Below are 19332 nucleotides of genomic sequence, written 5' to 3'. Positions count from 1 at the left end.
CATTTAGTTAAAAGCATCTCGCAGCTCCTTACCCTCTTAATTTCTATTAAAAGCGTCTTTGGTTTGGCTTTTAATGTGACGAGGCATTGTACCATGTTTTTCTGTTCATTTGAGCTTCTTAATTTTAGAACCTGGTAATGAGGATGCTTCCTCCTGAATGTGCTTTCCATAAAAGCTCCGATTAGGAAGCAAGGCAGGGTTACGTCTAATGCTCACGATGTTCTCGCCTTTGTGAACGCCTTTTGTGGCGCTTTCAGCCTCCGATTCTTCTCCTAAAGCCCATCCGTTCCAGTTTGTGATGTGTTTTTGTGTGTGTGTGATTGTGTGTGTGTGTGTGTGTGTGTTCAGGGTTGTGGGAGCGGGAGTTCAGCGAAGGCAATAAGGATCTACGCACCTTCCTGGGATGGAAGTACACCCAAGTGGTGATGATGCACAGAGCAGGTATGAGAAAGCCCCATCGGTGGCGGTCAAACTCCCACCAGCTAATGAATGCTACAAAAAAAAGGCGGTAAAGAAAATCTGTGAGGTCCAATAGTGCTTCCTGCTGCTCCCCTCATGGTTTATTTAGCAGCCCTTTTTCATGTTTTATGGATTGTCTTCAAACAACAGGGCAGAGTGAAGTTCTGGATGAAAGTAGCAGAAGATTTTCATTTTAATGCTGTTCGTGCCGCTGTCAGTTTAGCAAGGTTGCTTTGTCACAGGTTCCTGAGTGCCGCTTCTTGTTCTGCTCCTCTGGATGGTCAGGACTTTGCTGTGACACGAGAAATGTCTGCCGCAGGGAAAGTCTCTGTTCTCTCCCCTCACAGGTTTGTTCCGTTTCCACGAAGACATGGAGAACATGGTTCAAGTGCTGGAGGTCCCTCTGTGGGGGGGTCAGGCCAGCGCGGTGTTCCTGATGCCCTTCCACGTGGAAAATCTGGCCCGGTTGGACAAGCTGCTGAGCCTGGACCTGCTGTCCTAGTGGCTGGAGAGGACCAGCGTCACCAGCGTGGCCATCTCCATGCCCAAGGCCAACATCACCAGCACCCTCAGTCTGCAGGTGGGTTCTCCAGATGGGGGTTCCTCACACGGCAGGTTCCCTTCCTTTTCTAAATGTTCATTAGAACCAGGGATTCTCCATCCACCTTAATATTACAGTGGAAGTCACCACTTGCAAGTGAACCTTGGTGTGATTTACTACAGTGGGAATTAAAGAAGCAGGAAGTAAACCAAAGAGATAAAAACAGCCTATGGTGCAAATTTAAAGAAACAAAAAGACAAAAAAAAAGTTTGAAAATATTTTATTGGTTAATGTGGTCATGAAGATTATTATCTAAAAGCTGCACTAGTTTTTGTTCTCTGTATTTCATATTTTAGGTGTGTTTTTTGTGGTTTAGCAACACATTAAAAGTGTATTTTAAACCATTTTACATAATTTAAGCAGAACTTTTTATTATTAAAATCTCAATGGGCTGTAAATATTTGAATATTTCAGAGGAATCTGAGATGGTGTAACCTCCTTCAAACATGCAGAGTGGTCCTCCAGGCTGTCGGTGTTTATTCCTGGTCACTGACAGCTCCTGCCTTAGTTCTCAGTTCACCCACTGTGGTTGACCACCTTCACACAAAAAAACACTTTAACCACTTCACCTTTAACACAATGAACGCTCTTTCCCGGAGAAATGAAAAGAGCATTTTCAGAAAATACTGAAGTCTCAGAAAGTGACAGCTGTGCTGAAATGTATTTCAAAGTCATATTACTTCCCCAAATATTGAACACAACCCCCATACACCTTTAAAAAACCAAAAATGAATCCACCTGTTTTACAACATCCCCATAGAAATGGGAAGTAATCAACATCGAAAGGCAAATTAGCATAAATCACTACAGCCACTCTATATTAGAAGGAAATCGTTACTAGAATGAGTAACTATTACATTACTGTTAACACAATGTTGCTTTGTGTTAAAGTTTTTATTATTTCTAATCAGATTTTGTCAAGTCAATTGAAAAAAGTAAAACAAACAGGTACTTTGTATTTTTGTGTATTTTATACACAACAAAAGTAAACAAATAAGTTGGATAAATCAAACTTCCAATCTCAGAAACTGTCCTGATAAACATCTGGATTTATTTTCTGGATGTTGACAGAATCTTCTCTCCTAGACGTATTTTTCTCATTCTTGTCTTTGACCTCAACACATTTGAAGTAGTTCTTAATTCTCCACTTAGACGATGCAAACTTTCCATCGTTCCACCGCGGACTCTCAGTTTCTACAGCTTCCTCCACCTGTTTGGTGTAAGTGTATGTAGACGTATGTGGGTTTGTGTGTAAAATAATTCAGCTCTGATTGGCCACCATGACACTACCTGTAAATGCCAATTTATGAATGATATGAATCTTTGTTTTGGAAAAACACTGAATGTTGCTGTTCGGATCAAAACCTAATACTTTGTATGAACACTAGAGGGCGCAAAGCCTTTTTTCCATGCAAATGTCATTCATAGAAGGCGTTTTGTTGTTTTCTGACTGTGGTCAATAAAGTTGGACCACCAGTTGGACCACCAGCGTTCGACATAAGCGGTTATCCTGTTGTCCGAGACAACCAGATTTCATGGAAGACAACCAAAATGAACCGGGTAGTTGTACGTGTGACAACCTGGTCTTTTATTCAACATTTTGGTATTTTTTGACTATTTTTCAAGCTTCAATGGTTAGTTTTTGGCAACCTCTGAATTCAGACATATGCAGCAAATTCTTTCCACTGACAAACGAAGTGCGTGCATGCTAGCATATCCTTTCTATTTGTAAATGTGCACTTTTCAATAAAGATTACCGGTATTTAAATACGTGTTGAACAACACTACCTGGTGTGACCACTAGAGGTCTCCAAAAACACGCAAAAAGGTTTCGTTTCAAGTTTTTGGTAATACTTTGTGTAACCAGATCCTTCGATATTTAGTAAAATGTTTGTTATCAATATTTAAAGAGTTTTTTAAATGTCCATCAGAAGAGGCAGTTGAGATTACATGTATAGAAGAAATAAAGATGTAAGTACTGACATCTGAGTAGGTTTCGGTACTGTTGAATATTGGTATCGAAGGACAACCAAAAATTGGGGAGGACAACCAAGTTTACTTGCCAGGTTGTCCAGAGAACAACCATTTTTTTCCCCTTATTTCTAACGCTGAGCACGGTTATTTTATCGTGTTCGGCAACTTCGATAGTTGTCCATATGCGTCAAAATTCGTGTTGCCAATACTTTATGAAGAGGTTGAAACCTGAAGGAGCAATTTACTTGCATATTAGACACTCTGATTCATCTAGGGCCTTGTGGAGAGGGTCTGGTGGAGGGGGGCACGGTGAAACATCCGTGCTCACCTTTCGCTGGCCCCCCCACAATTTTAACTTCCTCTGTAGACACACACACTGCATGCTAGCAGCACACACACAGCAAATACACACCACTCACAGAGGGACTCCGGAGTGGGGGGCTTTGCGGCTTGGCAGCGGTGGATCCCCCCACACTGGTGACCTCCTATTTTACCTGCAGCACACACACAGCACTCCCACACCTCCATACATGGGTGGGGTCGGGGGGGGGCGGCCGGTCTTCACCCGCCTGGTCCTCTCGGGGCGGCCGGGCTTATGGGTGTCCTGTCGGCTGCGGGAGGGGTCGGGCATGCGGCGCTGGGGGTCGGCCGGCTGGGGGGGGGGTTGCTGCTTGGCGGCGGGGGTAGGGAGGGTAACCAGATGATTGTGAGTATGTGTGTGTGAGTGCATGGGTAGGACCGACCTGGGGGCTGGCTCGCTGGGACCCTCTGGGGCTTTCCCTCCCCATCACAGAGAGGGGAGGGCACTGAGAGGGTTGGGGAGGGGGGGTCAGATATTATGGCGGGGGGGGTGGTAGTGCGTAGGGTTTTAGGGGGGTGGCTGTGGCTGTGGGTGCGTGGCGATCCCTGGGTTGCTAAGGTCGCGGGCCTGGGCTGGCTTGCGGGGACGGGGCGCCGGTCGGGTGGTGGCCGGCTCTTGGGTTCCGGGGGCCCTGGCTTCGTCCCTGGCCTTTGTCTCGGTGTCCGGCGCCCGGTGGCCCCCATGGCTGCCGCCTGGTACGGCTAAGCGCTCCTGTCTTGTGGCCTGGGGGCCGGACACTGGGTTCGCTTGTGCCTCTGGGCATTGGGGGGGCCCCTGTAGGGGGGCCCTCTCTGTGCCTGGCTGGTGGGGTGGGCGGTCCCCTCCTCCTCCCCTCCCGGGCTGCCTGGGTCCGGATGCTGGGGGGGCTTCTGGCCTGGGGGGCTCTCCTCCCCTCTCCTGGTCTGGCTGGTCTGGCTGGGTAGGATCTGGCTCCCTTTACGAACACACGGTTCACGTCGGCAGCATGCATGTATCTCCACCCCCACGTGCACGTGCACACTGCCACACTGCTCCCTGTCTGCTTCATCCCTCCTCCTTACCTACAGTGTATTGATGGACAGTTTTTTTTTCTCGCTCATCTTAGTGTCAGATTTTCACCTTTGATGTAACATTCGTCTTTCCAGCAGATCTGGTATAATTGTTACAGCTTAAATTAATAACTTAGTCAAATCAGTGCTTGTATCCCCCACCTTTTCACCTTTCTTCCTTTTACTCTCTTCCACCCTCCCCTCACATTCTTCCCCTCTCCCTCCCCACACACACTAAATGTAACAAATAAATAAAAAATAATACGACAAAAAGGGGTTTATACAAATCTACACTCTAGTTTCTTGAAGCTATATAACCTCTTTTTGTGATAGTAAAACCTGTCCAACATAAAAAAGCCTTCAGCTCTAATCTGTTTGCTCAGCTGTTGGACAGAACAAGTTAAAAAAAGAGAGAAAAAAAAAAAAAAAGAAACCTGAAGGAGCAAGAAGGAAGAGGAAGAACTAAGATGCAGATGAGAAGGACCAAAGCTTAACCTCTACACTACCCTTAGCCAATCAGAATGACTTATCCTGGTTTTAGCCCGCTCAGTTTCCCCTTCTGACTCAAAGACACTTTATGGAACATCAGCAGCCTCTGGAACGAATAACATACAAGTGTTACTTAAAACAATTGATTTAAATGGTGACATTAGAAACACTGTTAATGGGACACTATTGTGAGGCAACACTGCAAAGATGGAGGTCTTAGCGAAGTCTTTAAAAACATCATCAAATAAACACCAAACCACTTAGCGTGAAAGCCTAAACTCAAACAGCTGACAAATAGAGCTGTCACAGTACCGAACGTTGGTTGCTAAGGAAAGATGAGAAATTTACTTTGAGATACACTCATAAGAATTGTTACACATATTAACCAGGCCAAGACATTCAATAAGTTCTATGGTTGCCATGGTGAAAACCATTGATAGAGGCCAATTTTTTGGACTACAACCCCTAATCCCCACTGTTTTGTGGAATGTAAACATCTCTACTGTGAGACTTGTATGGAGCGACCAGGAGTGGTGTTGCGTCTTATTCTGGTTTTGTGTGTCATCTCCTGAAATGTGTATTTTCAGGGCTTGGTTCCTGCAGAAAGAAATCCTTTACGATATAATGCCTAAACTCTCTTTAAAAGTGAGATTAGTTTCCCCCTAAGCCTCTGCTTTAAAGTTTATCTGCTTTTGTGTGGCCTGAATGTGCAGAAGAGGGACGGCGCTCTGATTTTTAATATTGTGCTGGCATTTGACAAAGTAGATGGTGTCGAGCTTCAGTTGTGTTTTGTTTTCTCATTAATTCCCCGCGCTCTGCGCTCGCCTCAAAACAACTCCTACTGCCGTGTAGCTCCGTTGTAAATCTATATCTTCTCTGCTTCATCCTACTGTGTGGTTTTTTTTCTTCCTTCTCGTCTTTTTCCTCACGAGGACTTTAACAGTATTTATTTCTCATCTTCTCCCCTGTTGGAGTTCATGATTTGCTGCTTTGGCCTCATACCCATTCGTAGCTATTTATTCGTCTTTGCCGCCCCCGCCCCCCCATAACATCTTCACCTGCTGTGACCTCTGTTCTTATCTTGTTTCCTGTTTCCTTCACCGCATCTCGCCCGTTTCAGGAGCTCCGGCTGCAACACTGCATGGATGCTGGACACACTGTGACCGGCTGTAGCTTCATTCCTCCAGATGCAAATGTTAGGAAAAAAAGGAAAAAAGAGACTTCTCAGAGCTGAGATCTGAGATAAAAGCGGCAGAAGTTCACCTGTCGGTTTGACCTGCAGGGTGACACACCAGAAGTGACGTTTCCCACTCCAGCAGACTGATCGTCGTCCTCTCATCCGCCGGTGTTGGCCGTTTTCCGCATCCCAGTTGGTGGAGAGGAAGGGCTGACACCCCGAAGTTTGTGTCTTCGGGTCCGGGTCCAAAATGCGTCCGCGCGTCCGACCCCGCCGACCTTTGTCACATCTCAGCAAGCGTGTTAACAAACACACAAGCTGTGCTACACACCATCGATCCAATGTAAATGACTCCAAGATGAAAACATTTTCCCACAATTATGGTTCTTCTTCACAAATATTCAAAACCTTCAGGACTGGTGCCGCTAATGAAAGCCAGGCTGAATAAACTGCCAGAGACGGAATGAAACCGCTGACAAGTGGGAGGCAAACAATAAGGCGGCGTTGACAAAAGAGCGCGCTTTGCTGGGGATGATTAACAATGAGGCACAGGTGTGGATTTGAACCGAAACCAGATGAACTCGGACAAAAAAAAAACAGACCGCACGAAGAATGCAACCTAAATCCTAAAATCTGACGAAACCCCAAACGTACCTTATTTGACTGTCAGGTTTGATACACGTTTTTTTCATCTTTTTATTTTTTTTTTTCATTTAGAGGAGCTTTGTGCTGGTGAGCATTTTGGTGCAAAGCTGGTTCTCTCCATAGAAATTACGGTAATTGTGTAAATGGTGGAAGAGTCGCGATAGTTCAAAGAGTGTGTTAATGTGTTGTCACTGGCAACGGGTTAAAGTGTTAAAAAGAGAAGGCGCACGAATAGAAGGACTAACAAAAACCATTTTAGGACTTTTTGTTTTTGTCTATTGAAACATTTTGCTGAGGCGATGCCATGACTGAACTTCTAGACATCATCACTTGGATGAATTAGTATCTTCATCGACAATAAGGCTATAGGTAGCAATGCACAACAGGAAGTGTGTTATCAGAACTATTTATGAGATGAAATGTTTACATTTCAGGTATTTTTGGTAGATCAAAGCTTATATGACTTCAGTTTAATGAAGAACAGCAAGATGAAAGAGGGAATCTGCTGCAAGGTTATAATAGTTTCGGATTTTTTATTAGTTTTAGTTTTTATTTCGTTTTGAATTTTTGTTTTTAAATTTATTTAGTTTTAATTAGTTTTTAGAGGCAGCTTTACTAGTTTTTATTAGTTTTTATTTTTTGAAATTGCTTCATTTTAGTTTAGTTTTTATTAGTTTTAGTGTTAGTTTTAGTTTTTTCATTTTTTTTTGTAAATTAGGATATTTGTCAGGTGCTTGATTCAAAATCACCAGAATAAGTATTGTATGATAAAAAACTCAATCAAAGATACATTTTGAAACACTTATTATTCAGAGGACACAAGGACAACCATCCTTAAATTAAAATACAACAGCCGATAACAGCATTACGTTCCCTGCTCTCGCTTCTTTTTCGGGGGAGGGCGGGCGAGAGGCTAGCTTGTAGGTAGTGTTGATTTGCGTTTTTGTGTGCGCTTTTTAAATGTACTTTTCGTAGGGTTTTTTCCCTTTGAGGAGCGTTCCACAAATTTTGTCTCCTGCTTCGACTACAAGGCACTTACTTTTGTTTTCGATGCTGTTATATTCAAAAAGTCCCAAATAGGACTCTCCCGCTTTCTCCCAACTTTTAATGCAGCCATCACGCTCATGTAAATGTCTATAAACACGCTAGCCGGCAGTGTCTGACAGACATCATGTGACGTCACAGACAACGTGATGCCGTAGGGGTCAGATACACAGTAAAACTAGCAGCGTGAAGTAAATAGATTTTATTTCAACCCAAAAGACTTATGTATTAACAAAGACGAAAACGAAGGATTTTTTGGGGTTAATATTATTTAGTTTCAGTTCGTTTTATACACACAACAAACAGTTTTAGTTAGTTTTCGTTTTTGTAAAACTCTCGTTTTTATTTTTATTTCAGTTAACGAAAATGTTTTTTCAGTTCTAGTTTTAGTTTTTTTGTTCGTTTTCGTTAACTATAATAACCTTGATCTGCTGGCCAACTGAAGTCATGGCAACCCCTCAAGAGTGTGACAGAAGCACTGGCCATGTTTACAGAAATGCCCATACAAGACAATGTCTAGATCAGATCTATTTGGGATTACACATGTGATAATCACAACATTCCAGCGTGTTAAACACCTCTTTGGCAGTAACAAGTGTTAGAAGGCATTGGCAGCACTAAGCTGACTTTATGAAAAGATGATGAACATACCTCAAGATAATATTATAATATTAATGAGGTGCAAGGAACGAAGAATGACGAGTTTCTTTTCATACAGGAGGTACACTGGATTCACTGGAATGAAAAATCATCAGTCACATTATGTAAGACTACTCAGAATGTATTGAGGAGGTGATGGGTCAGAGTAGTTAATGGGAAGTTTTTCTAGTCGAAGTTGAGTTTCTTATGTCTTATTTTTAATAATTAGTCTTTTCAGAGAGCAACACAACTAATAAGTCAAACTTTGATCACGATAATACTTTTTCAGAACACCTAAAATACGAACCAAAACTCACTTTTTCAAGTACAGCACGTATCACGCAGTACCCATAATGCTCCAACAATCCATCAAGCGGTGCAGTTTTAAAAACTTTTTGACAGATTATTGTGTGCCCTGTATAACAGGAAATCTGCCCCAGAATTCACACATAAGCTGCATCCCAATACACGGTGGACTGGTCATCTTTGAGGACTTTAGAGTTCTTAGTAGGTGGAAAAAAAAAGAAGAATCCATGTATTGACTTCTATTCCTAGAGTCGAATCAGATAGATCTGTCTGAGGCAATATCGAATCAAATCAACCAATAGCATCAAAGAATCGTTTCAAAATTAGACAATTCGATAATCAAATGGAAATAGGAAAATTCCATTTCGATTGAGACATGGTGGGTTTATTGTACTGTAACAGAAAAATGACCCAAGTGCATCCCAGCGGACAAACACACACGTGATGCCAGCAAAACACAATCGAGTCATCATTCCAGTCCAATGTGTGGAAACACTTTGAATTTCCCAAAGACATGTGACCATACTGTGTGGTAGAATGTTCTACTAATGTTCCATTTGGATTATTTGGATGTGAAAAAACAAAAGTGAAAAAAGGACAATGGATTTGACAATAATTCTTGTTTATTTGTTTGTTTGTACTCATATTTAATTTACACTTGATAATCTTACAATAAATACAAAGAGTCTGGAAAACTTCACCTGCACGGGTCAGGACCAGGTACTTCTCTCTGAGTCACACCAGTGTGGAAGTTTTGGCTAAAGATTTCCTGATCCATCTTAGGCCAGAGAATCTGATCGGATCGTTTAAAATGAACCAATATTTAATCCGAGTCGAATCGGCAATAACAAATATTGAATCGAATTGTTAAAAAAATGAATCATTACACCCTAGTGCTGAGACCTGTCTATATTTGACCGATGGCCGTTACCTCTCCCCTGATCTGATCATACAGTTTTCTCTCTTCTTTAGTAATTCTGAGTACCGTCAACTTTACCTAAACCCCCTTTAAGTAATCTAGACGTAAAAAGCAAGCCAATAATCTCTGTGGCTCCTTTAGTACAAAGACTAAAACGATTAAAGAGTTTTTTTTAATCATGACAAAAATGACGCATCATTGTCTGCTGAATGTGTTTTATTTAAGACATTCTTAGAAACACATTAAAGTGAATATTCTTATCAAGAATTGGCTTTTTTATTTTTAATAGTATGAATGTTAACTGTTATTATGTTGTTGTTACAATCTCCATTTTCACCAATCAATGCTTTATATTGATAAAAAATGTTCAAGCTTGGCGTAAAAAAAAGGTAAAAACTATATAAATGAAGACAAAGCCACTCTTTAAATACTTGTCTAATGCGTAATACTGTGATTTGGAATAATTATAATTGTCTATTAATGAAAAATCTCTATTAAAAAGCTTTATGCAAAACAAAAATGTAGTTTCCTCTGCCTAGAAAGTGGTTTTGTTTGGGCGAACAGTGAAAAACTTTCTTTAAAAATGAAAATAAGTTGAAAAAAAATACAGATTACCAAAATAATAGTGACATATTAAAAAATAATGGATACTGCAGTAAACAGCCAGAATAATCGTTAGGCTGCTGGAACACAGCCTTCCAAAAATCCAGTTGTCCGTGTTCTTCATGAAAGCTCTGAACAAACCCTCAGAGTGCTCCAACCCCCATGTCATCGCTGACTATCATTTTTCCAATTGGGTCAGGCAAATAATTGCTCATCATGGCGCATTAATACTGTTTACCTCTCAGCCTGTCAGTGCCGGGGATGGCCATGGACTCCGAAGATTAGAGGGCAGCATCTGGACAAACAGATGATCGCGGCATATGTGTGTCCACGAAAAACAAACCCAAACGCGCTCCAAACCCGTCCCTCACCCCTGTCCTTTGTGTCCCATCAGCCCCTGCCATCTAAATCGTTTTTTTTTTAGCTCTCACATGCGCCGCTAATGCGCTTCCTACCTCGCCTCTGCTGACCTAAATAAAAGTGGCGCTCAGCAGCCAGGAGAACCAGGGAGGTGACGGAGGACGAGGCGGGTCAAGGATCGCTCAGGGACGAGGTGGAAATCACAGCTAAAGGCTAAAAATAGACGCAGAATCTGGCCTTTTTTTTTGCCCATCTCGTTTTTCACTGAAGGACAAAAAACGTTTGGTTTGTGATGGAGACAAAGAGAGCTTCTTAACAAGCCCAGCCCAGAAGTCATGGAAAATCCACCTCCGTCCCTGAACCCGGCTGACCGGACCACACAGTCACCCCCCCCCACACACACACACACTCACTCCCAAATCTGGCCGTCTCTCAAAGCGATGACTAAGACCGATGAGCCTGCACCAGAAGGCTCACTCAATCATGACTAATGAGGTCAAAAGGTCATCAAATATTTACAAGAGAGCGCTCTGGAGGTGTACAGTGTTGGGTGGGGGTGGGGGGGGGTTGCTTCAGCACAGCCTTGGTATGAATAAATCAAAGCTGTTTGTTGAACTTCTCGCTAAAAGCTTCTTTTTCCCTGAAGAAACTGGTAACGAGTCCAGAGTTTAAGGCGGTCGCCAGATTCGATCCAGAAGAGAAGCGTTGACGGTCCCACCGTGTGCTTGGACCCACCCACTCAGGACACCACAGGCTGTGTTTGCTTTCTGTTCAGCAGCTTAGAAGGATCATTTTCAGAGTGTTTTTGATAAACTGGAGGAGGAGGGAGATGGAGGAGTGGAGATGAAGCCATTTTCACCCCCGTTTGTTATGATGGTCGGGCTGATTCTAATCTGGATGATCGATTGGACCTCATTTGTTCCAGTCTGGGTCAGTAGGTGTTCCTGATGTGGAGCTCCATGCAATATTTAAACTTCAGGGCTGTGTGAAGTTTTTAGGAATTCGAGTCATTTATCTTTGGAGGTATTTGATACGAATGTCCTCCAGATTCTCTTCTTTTGTGCAGTACGGTCATTTTTAAAACAGGTGCTGGGGAAGAAAATCTAAGAAAAGAAAGTGTGAGTCTCACAAACGGAGGTTAGCTACACAACTTTTCAGCATTGGAGAGAAAAAAAATGAGATGAAACTTCAAAAGTGTATAAGCTTCTGCCCAAACAACAGAATTACTGCATATTGGCCTTGTTTGAATTGTTACTATGGCTAAGATTTATTCATTATCCTGGAGATTTACATACATTAATTTTGTTGAGATGGCAACCCTCTCAAACTTCCGTTAAATACCTAACAAGTACCCGAGTACAAAGTACAGAAGTACCAAAAGTACCCTTTCAGTGCCTGAAAATTTATTAGAGGTTTTCTGCTTTATTTCCTAATAATTTCAATCTCAGGGTGTTCTTTTAGGCCGTTAACACCAAATCTTTTGGCTCCAGTGTTTACATTACTTCGACTACCGTAACTCTTTAACTGTTGATTCCAGTGGATTCTGTGGTTTGGAAAAGCAGCCTTTCACAGTAGGGAAGTGCTTACACAATGAGCGTAAACAGAGAAAAGATGCCTTGCGCTTAATGCAACACATAACGTCAGTATTGTGTTGAGGATTTATGGTTTGGCAAAGATGTGTGTTATTTAGGCGAGAGGACCTGGCTGTAGACATCAACGTCCGGAACCGAAGTGCTTGACTGGAACTGCTTGTCCCCCCACATCGTTCAAAAAACCTGAACCAACCGTGGACTGGGTGAGCGGCTGTCTGGAGCGTAGGGCGGGACTCCCTTGGGGGGCCCTGGCCTGTGCCCGGGGTCGAGGGGATGCCCAGAACTCCTGGATGGTGGTGGATTGCTTGTCGGGGGCAGGGGGGCTGCTCTCCTTGTTGGGCCAGGGCTTGCGCTCTCTGTCCCCCGGTGCCTCCCTGCTCTCGGGCTTTGCTCTCGCCCCTGTGGCGGTCCTGGTGGCCCTGGCCTGGGTGGCAGATGTGATTGTTCTCTATCTGCTGCCGTGCGGGTGTTTAGCTGCAGCTACTGCTGCGGCGGGGGTCCTGGTGTGGGGATGGCTTGGTACTCTCCCTCCTTCTTTTTGCATCCCATCATCCACTTTAGAGGAACATGGGGATCCACTCGAGCGCAGGTGTTATCTCACCTTTGCACATGTGGTTTGAGTGATTGAATGGAATGTTTCACGTGTTGGTCCGAATGCATAAGCATGCGTGTGTGAACATCAATTGTGTTGTGTAAATGTTGACATGTTTTCTTTTTTTTTTTTTCTTTTTTTTTTTTTCTTTTTTTAACATGACATGTTTTCTATGTGGGCATTTTTGGAGCCCACAGGTGTGTTTGTGGCATTTGGGTGTGTGTGTGAACAGGCCCCGCCCCTTTTGGATTTACATTCCTTATAAACCTGACTGTAACGATTGTAAACATCCAGCAACTTGTTACCTTATGCTGCTTCACGGTTCTCCCCCCCCCTCCTCTTTTATCACCCTCCTACACCCCCCACCCCCTCTGGCATCCCTTTCTCTTCTTCCCTTCTTTTCTTTTCTGTCTGGTCCAACAAAAGACTGTTACAGAAATGACTAAGGTGAATAAAGTTTAGCCTTTACAAAAGGGGTTTATTTAAATATACACCTAGTGTGTCAAATGTTTCATAACCCCTTTTGTAACGGTAAAATATTTTCAACACAAGAGACTTACAGCTCTCATCTGTCTGCTCAGCTGTTAGACAGGACAAGTTAAAAGAAAAAAGTAAGTTCAAATGGCATAAAAAAAGGCAGTAGTGATGTAGAAAATAAGCTGGGAGGGCCCTGCTCCCCTCCGCAACATTGAGAGAAAGGGGGGCAGGGCACCACAACAATAAGCTTTTTTTTTTTTTTTTTTTTTAATTGGCCTTTCATATTTTGTAAAGATTGCGAAAACGATATTTTGAGTTGCAGTGCAGTCAGAACGTTTTTCAGTGGATTTATTCAGCTGGATTTTTTCCCAATGTATGTGTTTCATTTTTGTGTCACGCTCTATGAATGCTTCATTGTTGTGTCCCATCAGTCTTTCATCGACGTTTATTTCAAACTAAACAATGTGTTGGAAAAACAAAACCATACAAAAGTAGCAGCTGCTTCCACCCCAAACATGCTTTGTACACTTGTATGAAAAGTGAAACGACATGAAGTTTCACATCATTTGACTCCCATCACAATCTGCACCTCCTGATGGAGCGCTCACTTAAATCGACAAATGCAACAGTCTTCCTGTGATTGTCGCACGTTTGAATGAAACCGCGAGGATCCTTAACTGTAAAACATCACTGATGAAGCCATTAACGTCATGTGTCTGTTATACTAAAGCGATTATCATCACAATATCTGAACAAATCCATTTTAAATGCGTCTTAATGGTTTGCCAACACGATTGGTTTGCTTTGGACTATTTGTTAACCTGATGTTTGTTCAGCATTGTTTATCCACTGAGCTCCAATTTGAAACTTCTTTCTCTGATTTTTGTGTGCCGGATGTTCCCCCAAAAACATCCATCCTCTGTATCTCAGTTACTCCATCCTGTGCAAATTCTAGGAACAGATAGACATCAGGGCTTGTTTGAGAAGGACATCTGTAAAAGTTCGTCGAGGTGCGTCATGATCTCTAGCAAAGTTTCTTTTACTGTAATGAGATCATTTCTGTTTGAAGATTCTTCGTCCTGAGAACATGGATGTTTTACGGCAGGTTTAGTTTGCTTCTCTTGCATTGTGTGCTTTTTTTTAGCAGCTGTGGAATGTCATCTAAATGCTGGTATAGTCCAAACTTTGGTGTGAGTTAGGTTCCGAATTGACAAGAAGCTTGGAAAATGTTTTACCAGAAGGCTCACATTGAGGACATTTGATTTGCACTATTTCTCTGCTACATATTCAGTTTTATTTCATGGCAGGTGACCAACACATAGTTTGTCTGAAAACAGGTTCTAAATAAAAGAAATAATCAGTTCCCATGACCTTTTAGTCATCTCAAGCTGCATTTCCTCATTTCTATTTTATGTAAGCTATTCATTAATTGAATGTACAAGTACAATTGCCATATCTTCGTGTATATTGTTATTGGGATATGGAATTTAGGGTCATATCATCCAGACCTTTGTTCAAGCAGAAATCTGGGACTTAAATTAGCATTTCTATTGCTAACAGCGATCAAAAGTGTCCTGCCGTGCGCTCCGGCAGTGGGAAAGTAAGGGCAGGGATTCTTCCTCTGGCTAAAATGCAGGAGCTTTATCTGCCATGACATTGCTGCTGTGTAAGCACCTAGAAACGTTTGTTTTTCCGCACACGCTCGACACCAAAGTCAGGAAGGTCAAGAGAGAGTGTGAAGGAGGCTGACAGTCCTAGGAGGACATTCACGGCACAAAGCACGACAAAAAACTAGAAAGAGATGGGTCAAAGGGCCGCTTGTACAAGAGACAAAAAGCCAAAGAAACAGAAACATGAATCACTGGGATGTTTGTTTAGTCTGCCTTCCAACAAGCCCCTGCAAATTAAGCTTAATAATTAAATAATGGCAGCTTTCCTTGACAATGTTTACAACAGAAGTTTAAGTGACTTTGATCCCATAGAATTAATAAAAAAAACAAAAACTTTCATGGACCGAAAAAAGAATGAAATTAGGACTTTTAAGTAACAAATAGTTTTAATTAGTTTTGGGCAAATGCCACCTCATTACAGCCTCCTTGCTTCTCTTTTTTTTTTCTTGGGTTTTAGTTTTGTTACTAAAGCAACAAGCTAACACTATGACAACCTGTGAAGAAAGGTTTTTCTTATTTTGGTGCATTCCAGCTTTTCACGCCGTCATGATTTTGGGTGAAGGATTGCAAAAGCAGGTGTTCAGGTGAAGTAAGACATTTCATTTTCCAAAATAACTGAAGGCAGGAATGGAAATGCAGCTGAATGTCACAGATAAACAAGCGACAGTAAAATAAATCCAAATACAAAAGAAACTATAAATCAGATAAATATAAAGTATAAATCAGACAACCTTCAGATCAAGGACATCAAACTAGAATAAGTAAAAGGCCCAACAAAAAAAATTAATTACAACACCAGACAATCTATAAACGTAGGCAGACCAAAACAAGTTTCTGCTAACTTCGAGATTGCACTTTTTTGATTCAATATGTACCACATTGACGCCTTTGCCTCGTACTTTTACTAACCTTAGCGTTGACTTTAGTAGTTTTTTAATATACTGTAGGGAGGGGTAGAGTCACCAGCTCCAGTTTTTCAGATTATTGGAATGGAGAAAAATAATTCACTGTTCACATCAAAATAATAAACATTCTCCAAGCACTTTCCCTGGCCACTTTTGTAAAGTTGCTAGATGTTTCTAAAAGTTTGATAATGTAGCGACAAAACTGATTGAATATAAAAATAGACACATAGACAACTGGATAGAAAGTGCCAATAAGCAGGGTGGGGGTTGGTAATGTTAATAAAGCTTTTACTGTTTTTACTTTTTTTACTAACCCATACCTGGAACTATGCAATATGAACACGTACTGTAACTCTGTGTTTCTCCATTAGATATAATGTAATTGCAATCAAGAAATATACACAATCTATAAAGAAACTACATAGATTGTCCAATTCACATAGAAAATATGTCAACATGGTTTTTTGTAATAAACTTCCAGTGACATTAGTGGAAACAAGGATATCAGAGTTCACAGTTGGCTGCTAGCAAAAACAGAATCATGTCGTTTCACTTAGAAAGGTAAAATTGCTACAAATCTCAGTCTGTCGGTAACTCCGACTTTGTAGCAGTTATGCTTTTGAAATAAAATGCGACATTTGTACAGTTTCATTGCTTAGCGGTTATTTTTCAATAGACCAATATTGGCATGTGTTATGTGTTGAATCACTTTATAAAAAGAGAACAATGTAAACAATGTGTCAATAAAGTCTCTATTGCATCCATGTGACTTATTGTTTAAACGTCTTTAAACTTGTTAATATTGCTAATATTTGAACTGAACCTCTACACAACTGGTCACAGGGCCCCAGTTAAGCAGAATTACTGCTGTGGTAATAAAAGCCTAAATGAGATGTCCGTGCATGTGGACGCCAGGTCTTCAGAAGTTAAGAGACAATAAAGGTACCATGACTCAATTTTAAAACAACGACTTAGCGTTTTTGACATTTGCATTGATGGATAAAGTTTAACTATTAGAAAAATGTCTGTTGGACTGCTAATTTCAGAAGAAAAGGGTATACTGACTGGTCATAAAAAGAACTTGTCTATTCAAGATTTCATTATCTTTCTTCTAGGGCTGTTGTCTTTTCCTCTCACATGATTCAAATCGCATCTCAATTCAGCGAATACAGGTCTGTGAATCAGTACATAATAGATTCAACTAACTTTGTGGCGATACGATACAGTCCAATTCTTTAATCTAAATAGATGCAATCTAAGGCTTTACTACTCATTTGGCGTTTAAAGCTACCAATGAATAACATAACACGTATCCTTCACTGTGGTTCACCAGCAGCCATTGTGATTAAACCAACTTGGTAGAAGCAGCTTATGATTTGCTTACATTGAATGTACATTAAAAGGCAAACACAATAGAGAACACAACAGGAAGACAAACTGACAACTGGTTCAATGGAAACCAATCATTCCCTTCCCTTTTACCAATGTAATCTTGTTTGTATCTTGTTTTGAACCGATAGGAAATGTTTCTCTCATCCTTTACATCCCTGCTTTTTTGGGCCCAGTTTTTAGGCGTTTGTTCTCATTGGTTGCGTGTTTGCCGTCTTCTCCACGCCTGGAGCTTTTGTCCCTGTTGTTTGTCCTTTCTCCATTAATTGTGGGCAGAATTAGCAGGGGAATCTGCTTTTTTTTGATGGATATCAATTTCTAATTTGTGGAAAGACTGGAGAGTTTGAGTTCTTGCAGGATTAACACGGAAACTAAAATATTTAATTGTACCCTGGGGAAATTTACGCTGCCGTTTCCAAAAACAATGACTGCAATATGCAGTTTGTAGATAGAAAGGCTTCACAGGACACAGTAAAAAAATGATCAGAAAATGTTACTGCTCTTAAAATAACAGAGTACCTGAACAATTTAATTTGCCTGTTGGGGAACTGGTCATTATCTGTATTTGTTTGTAGATCTTGATATATAGGAGAATGTTTTCCTCTCATTTATTTTCCTTTTTTTATCTACAATGAGTGCTTAGAGATGGAGCTCCGTCGCGTCTCTGATGCTCTAACCTGTGGCTTCACAGTCTTCCTTACAGGTATATGCAAAAAAAAAAAAAAAATTTAAGTTGCTAAGCCATCAAAGGAAAATAATGCGATTCTGCACGCCTGCGGGTGGATGCCATGCTTCTTCAGGCCCGGTTAGCCTCTCTCTGCTGTAGGCCAAGTGAGCCTTACAAACAGACAAAAAAGAAGAAAGCAGCAGCTCACAATGCCTGTGGCTTCTCTTCCTCACTGACAAATAGCTGGTGAATACCTTGTGCAGGGCATCAGCAGTCTTCCCAGCGGTGTTACATCTAAGATTCATGTGGAGCGGCGCAGAGAAAGGGCAGCCAAAGAGCACCTCCCAGAGGTTCGTCTCCCCGTATAATTCTGTGCAACACCTCTGCGGGGCTCCTCTTACATCCTTTGTCTGTTCCAGTCATGCTGTCTCTCTTAAGTTGTACAGTTACAGAAACAATTAACCGCGTTTGTTGCCTTGAGGTGCAGCAAACTGAAGCGGGAAAGCGTCACTGTGCAACATTGTTTTGCTCTGGAAAACCAGAGGGCACCCTGTTTCACTTCAGTTTATTTAATATTTGCAAAAAAATCAAAAAAATAGAACAACAACCAGAACTTAAGGTTTGTTTTTGAAAAAAATCTAATCACCTCTTTTGTGGGGGTGGGGGGTGGTGAGGGAGGGGTCCCATCTTTGTGTGATTGTCCTGTGTTTTCTGTTTTCACTCATTTTAATTTTTTATGACTTTTTATCTGCTTTTATGTTAAGGGCTTTGTGTTTTTAACTGAAATGAAAGGCACTATACAAATAGATAAAGTTTGAGTTAGAGTTTGATAGACTAAGTAAATGACTCTTCATGTCATTTTATTTGCAATACCAAATCTTGTAGTTCCTTAACAAGACCACAAGGGTCTGGTTTAACAAGAAGCCATTTTCATCTGACTTCCAAAAGATTTGGTTTTGACCATAAAATGTATTTTTCTTTTTGCTTCACAAAACTAAAACATGAGATTTATTTTTGAAAAATTGAATCACCCTTTAAGCTTTTTAAACCTTTTTCTAAACTTTTCGTGACAAAAAAATTAAGCACAACTGAATGCATCTTTTTAATTCATTTCACTTACAAACACCCACACCCCTGCTCCGGTTTTAAAATGTCAAAAAAACAAATGTTGCAGTTCCTCAAAAGACCACTAGAGGCTGGTTTAAGAAGGAAGTAATTAACTTTAAAAAGATAAAACTTAGTGGATTTAGTTTTGACTTGGCTTTTTTCATGTTGACAAACAACAAATTTAGATTTATTTTATGAAATCAAAATTAGATGCATTTTTGCAATATAATCTAATATTTGTAGAGTTTTTGTCCTCTGACTAAAAACATACTATTGCTCCTTTCAGCTGTCCTGTCATGGCATTGTTTTTGTTTTGTTGTCGTTGTAC

At 41.2% G+C, this 19332-nt stretch overlaps 1 protein-coding gene and 1 long non-coding RNA gene across 2 annotated transcripts in view; one reads left to right on the top strand and one right to left on the bottom strand.

The window, feature by feature from the left end:
- LOC101162003 (serpin H1) overlaps window positions 1–19332 on the top strand; it is a 47162-nt gene that overhangs the window by 24497 nt on the left and 3333 nt on the right. The window contains 2 exon segments of the mRNA XM_078936299.1: window positions 349–441; window positions 807–1039. Of these exon segments, the coding sequence (XP_078792425.1) occupies window positions 349–441; window positions 807–1039 (326 nt within the window).
- LOC144987192 (uncharacterized) lies at window positions 1263–18904 on the bottom strand. Its single transcript, XR_013651066.1, has 2 exons — window positions 4858–18904; window positions 1263–3262 (listed from the first exon to the last, which is right to left on the bottom strand). It is a non-coding gene; the product is annotated as an uncharacterized LOC144987192 (long non-coding RNA).

This window comes from Oryzias latipes, chromosome 18, assembly GCF_053564925.1.
Source record: "Oryzias latipes strain Hd-rR chromosome 18, Olatipes_Hd-rR_3.1".
Classification (NCBI taxonomy): Eukaryota; Metazoa; Chordata; class Actinopteri; order Beloniformes; family Adrianichthyidae; genus Oryzias; species Oryzias latipes.
The sequence above is the reverse complement of the archived record's forward strand: the minus strand, read 5'-3'. Positions and strand labels throughout refer to the sequence as shown.